The 4,135-nt window shown below is 37.8% G+C and overlaps 2 protein-coding genes across 2 annotated transcripts in view; one reads left to right on the top strand and one right to left on the bottom strand.

Moving 5' to 3' along the window:
- Positions 1–4,135, top strand: part of LOC117957220 (putative protein TPRXL) — a 13,349-nt gene that overhangs the window by 5,028 nt on the left and 4,186 nt on the right. The gene's annotated exons all lie outside the window — the stretch shown is intronic.
- LOC117957221 (phosphatidylinositol 4-kinase beta-like) overlaps positions 1–4,135 on the bottom strand; it is a gene marked incomplete at its 5' end in the record, with an annotated part of 9,372 nt that overhangs the window by 3,482 nt on the left and 1,755 nt on the right. The window contains 2 exons of the mRNA XM_034892818.1: positions 157–264; positions 2,092–2,548. Of these exons, the coding sequence (XP_034748709.1) occupies positions 157–264; positions 2,092–2,548 (565 nt within the window). The remainder of the gene's footprint in view (positions 1–156; positions 265–2,091; positions 2,549–4,135) is intronic.

The following is a 4,135-nucleotide window of genomic DNA, read 5'->3' as shown; positions in this document are numbered from 1 at the left end:
CTCCATGTAAATAATCACTACTTTTAGCGTGTATAGAGCAGCATATCTCCACCAGACTCCATGTAAATAATCACTACAGTGTGTGACTGTGTCTGTATGTTGTTGCTAGGATACCTGGTGTGTGACTGTGTGTTTGTGTGTTGTTGCCAGGACTACCTGGTGGCGGTGTCCCTGCAGCAGCAGCAGGGGGGGGCCCCGGGGCCCCTCAGTGACCTGGAGTTGGCCCGACAGCTCCAGCAGGAAGAATACCAGCAACAGCAGCAACTAGAGCAACAACAGCAACAACAACAACAACAACAGCAGCAGGGGGGGGGGTCGCCTCCTGCAGCAACACAGGTACACACACACACACACACACACACACACACACACACCGAGACAAATATCTATTATATGCTTAAAAACAACCGTTAGACGGTTAAGGTCTTCTGTGTGAACGAGCCATAGTTTTTGTTGTTGTTTTTGTTGTTGTTGTGTGTATCTGTGTGTGTTGTTGTCATGGTGATGATGATGTCGTTGTTGTGTTTCCAGGTCAGAGGTCAGGGGTCACAGCAGGGCGCAGCGCGGAGAAGAGAAAAGGACTCGGACTGTGTCGTCCTATAGACTCCTTTTATTATCGTGGTCTAATACACACACACACAAAGACACACAGACACACACACACACACACACACACACACACACACATATAGACACACAAAACACACAGACACAAACACAAACACATACTCACACACACACAGACACACACACAGACACACACACACACAGACACACACACACATATAGACACACAAACACACACACAGACACAGACAGAGAAATGGACGGACACACACACAAACTCACACATGCGCACACACACACACACACACCCAGCTCGATGCCAAACCCCAGTGCTTTGATAACTACCCGTTGGAAACGTTGACGAGTCGTTGTTAACGACCAGTTAATCCTAATTCTCTGAACGTCTCTGAAGAAGAAGAAGAAGAAGAAGAAGAAGAAGAAGAAGAAGAAACTTCTGGATCGACGGGCGGGAGAAACAGAAGAATGATCCAGAACTATTAATTAATTATTAATTAATTATACACGATGATGCAGAATTTAACAAATAAAAAAGTAAAATGTTAAAGATGCTGATATTACTGTGTGCGTGTGTGCGGTTGTGTGTGTGTGTCTTTTGTGTCAAAAAGTCATAGTTTAATATGTTGAAAAAAGTCATATATTAGATTAGTTTAGACTTTATTCATCCCACAATGGCAACATTTAGTTGTTACAGCAGCAATAAACAAAAAACAAACAAGTAAACACACAAGAAATCCAGGCAAACAACACACAATGATCATAATATATTAAATTATAAAGGTATTTTAAAGGTAATTAAAGGGATTATAAAGGTATTTTAAAGGTAATTAAAGGGATTATAAAGGTATTATAAAGGTATTTTAAAGGTAATTAAAGGGATTATAAAGGTATTTTAAAGGTATTATAAAGGTATTTTAAAGATATTTTAAAGGTATTTTAAAGTGCGGTTGCCTTGATATAAGAAACAATATTGCAGTGTAAGTGACGTTAAAGTTAAATTGAATGTGTAATTAGAGTAATGAAGCAAGAGTCGGTAGCATAATACAGATTATATTAACCTGAGACCATAAATATTGAAAAGTAAGTACTTGTAATAAAATAATGTTGGGGGGAGGTGTTGTCCATGATGGATGTCAGCTTGGCTAACACCCTCCTCTCCCCTACGATCTCTACTGGGTCCAGAGGACTTCCTCTATGGGGTCCAGAGGACAGTCCAGGACAGAGCTCGCTCTCCTGATCAGTCTATTGAGTCTGCTCCTGTCCCGGTCCGAGCTGCCCCCCCTCCAGCAGACCACAGCATAAAGGATGGCAGAGGCAACCACAGAGTCATAGAAAGTCCTGAGGAGAGTCCTGCACACTCCAGAGGACCTGAGTCTCCTCAGCAGATGGAGGACTCCGGCCCTTCTTGGATAGAGCATGGGTGTTATCAGTCCAGTTCAGTTTATTGTTCAGGTGAACACACAGGAACCTCTCCACTACCTCAATATCCAATCCCTGGAGGCTCACCGGTGAGAAAGGGGATGTTTTCCTCCTGAAGTTGACGATCATCTCCTTTGTCTTGCTGGTGTTGAGCTGAAGCTGGTTGAGCTCACACCAGCTAACAAAGTCCCTGATACCCAACCTGTGGTCAACAGCTGTGTCATCGGAGAACTTCTGGATGTAGCAGTGGGTGGAGTTGTGTGTGTGGTCCGAGGTGTAGAGGGTGAAGAGGAAGGGGGAGAGCACCGTACCCTGAGGGGCACCTGTGCTGCAGTGCACCGCGTTAGACAAACAGTGATGGAGCCTCACATACTGTGGTCTGTTGGTGAGGTAGTCCGTAGTCCATGCAGCCAGGTGTTGGTCCATGCAGCCAGGTGTTGGTCCCATGAAGCCAGGTGTTGGTTCCAGGCAGCCAGGTGTTGGTCCATGCATCCAGGTGCTGGTCCCATGCAGCCAGGTGTTGGTCCACTCCGGCACGCTCCATCTTCACTCTGAGCAGCGAAGGCTGGATGGTGTTAAAAGCACAAGTCATGATATAAAATGTCAAAAAAAGTCATAGTATAATATGTCGAAAAAAGTCATAGTATAAAATGTCAAAAAAAGTCATAGTATAATATGTCGAAAAAAGTCAGTATAACATGTCGAAAAGTCATAGTATAATATGTCGAAAAAAGTCATAGTATATGTCGAAAAAAGTCATAGTATTATAAATCAGAAAAAGTCATAGTATAACATGTTGAAAAAGTCATAGAATATGTCGAAAAAAGTCATAGTATTATAAATCGGAAAAAGTCATAGTATAACATGTCAAAAAAGTCATAGTATAATATGTCGAAAAAAGTCATAGTATATGTCGAAAAGTCTTAGTATAATATGTTGAAAAAGTCATAGTATAATATGTCGAAAAAAGTCATAGTATAAAAAGTCTAAAAAAGTCATAGTATAATATGTCGAAAAAAGTCATAGTATAACATGCCGAAAAAGTCATAGTATAATATGTCGAAAAAGTCATAGTATAATATGTCGAAAAAAGTCATAGTATAACATGTCGAAAAAGTCATGGTATAATATTTCAAAAAAAGTCATAGTATAACATATCGAAAAAGTCATAGTATAATATGTCGAAAAAGGTCATAGTATAATATGTCGAAAACGTTTTAGTATATTATGTTGAAAAAAGTCATAGTATAACATGTTGGAAAAAGTCATAGTATAACATGTCGAAAAAGTCATAGTATAATATGTCGAAAAAAGTCATAGTATAACATGTCGAAAAAGTCATAGTATAATATGTTGAAAAAAGTCATAGTATAATATGTCGAAAAAGTTTTAGTATATTATGTTGAAAAAAGTCATAGTATAACATGTTGGAAAAAGTCATAGTATAACATGTCGAAAAAGTCATAGTATAATATGTCGAAAAAAGTCATAGTATAACATGTCGAAAAAGTCATAGTATAACATGTCGAAAAAGTCATAGTATATGTCGAAAAAAGTCATAGTATAATGTGTCGGAAAAAATCATAGTATAATATGTCGAAAAAGTCATAGTATAATATGTCGAAAAAGTCATAGTATAATATGTCGAAAAAGTCATAGTATAATATGTCGAACAAAGTCATAGTGTAATATGTCGAAAAAAGTCATAGTGTAATATGTCGAAAAAGTCACAGAATAACATGTTGAAAAAAGTCATAGTATAACATGTCGAAAAAGTCATAGTATAATATGTCGAAAAAAGTCAAAGTGTAATATGTCGGAAAAAATCATAGTATAACATGTCGAAAAAGTCATAGTATAATATGTCGAAAAAGTCATAGTATAATATGTCGAAAAAAGTCATAGTGTAATATGTCGGAAAAAGTCATAGTATAATATGTCGAAAAAAGTCATAGTGTAATATGTCGAAAAAAGTCATAGTGTAATATGTCGAAAAAAGTCACAGAATAACATGTCGAAAAAAGTCATAGTATAACATGTCGAAAAAATTCATAGTATAACATGTCGAAAAAAGTCATAGTGTAATATGTCGAAAAAAGTCATAGTATAATATGTCAATAAAGTCATAGTA

The sequence above is a fragment of the Etheostoma cragini genome, chromosome 14, assembly GCF_013103735.1.
Source record: "Etheostoma cragini isolate CJK2018 chromosome 14, CSU_Ecrag_1.0, whole genome shotgun sequence".
Classification (NCBI taxonomy): Eukaryota; Metazoa; Chordata; class Actinopteri; order Perciformes; family Percidae; genus Etheostoma; species Etheostoma cragini.
The sequence above is the reverse complement of the archived record's forward strand: the minus strand, read 5'-3'. Positions and strand labels throughout refer to the sequence as shown.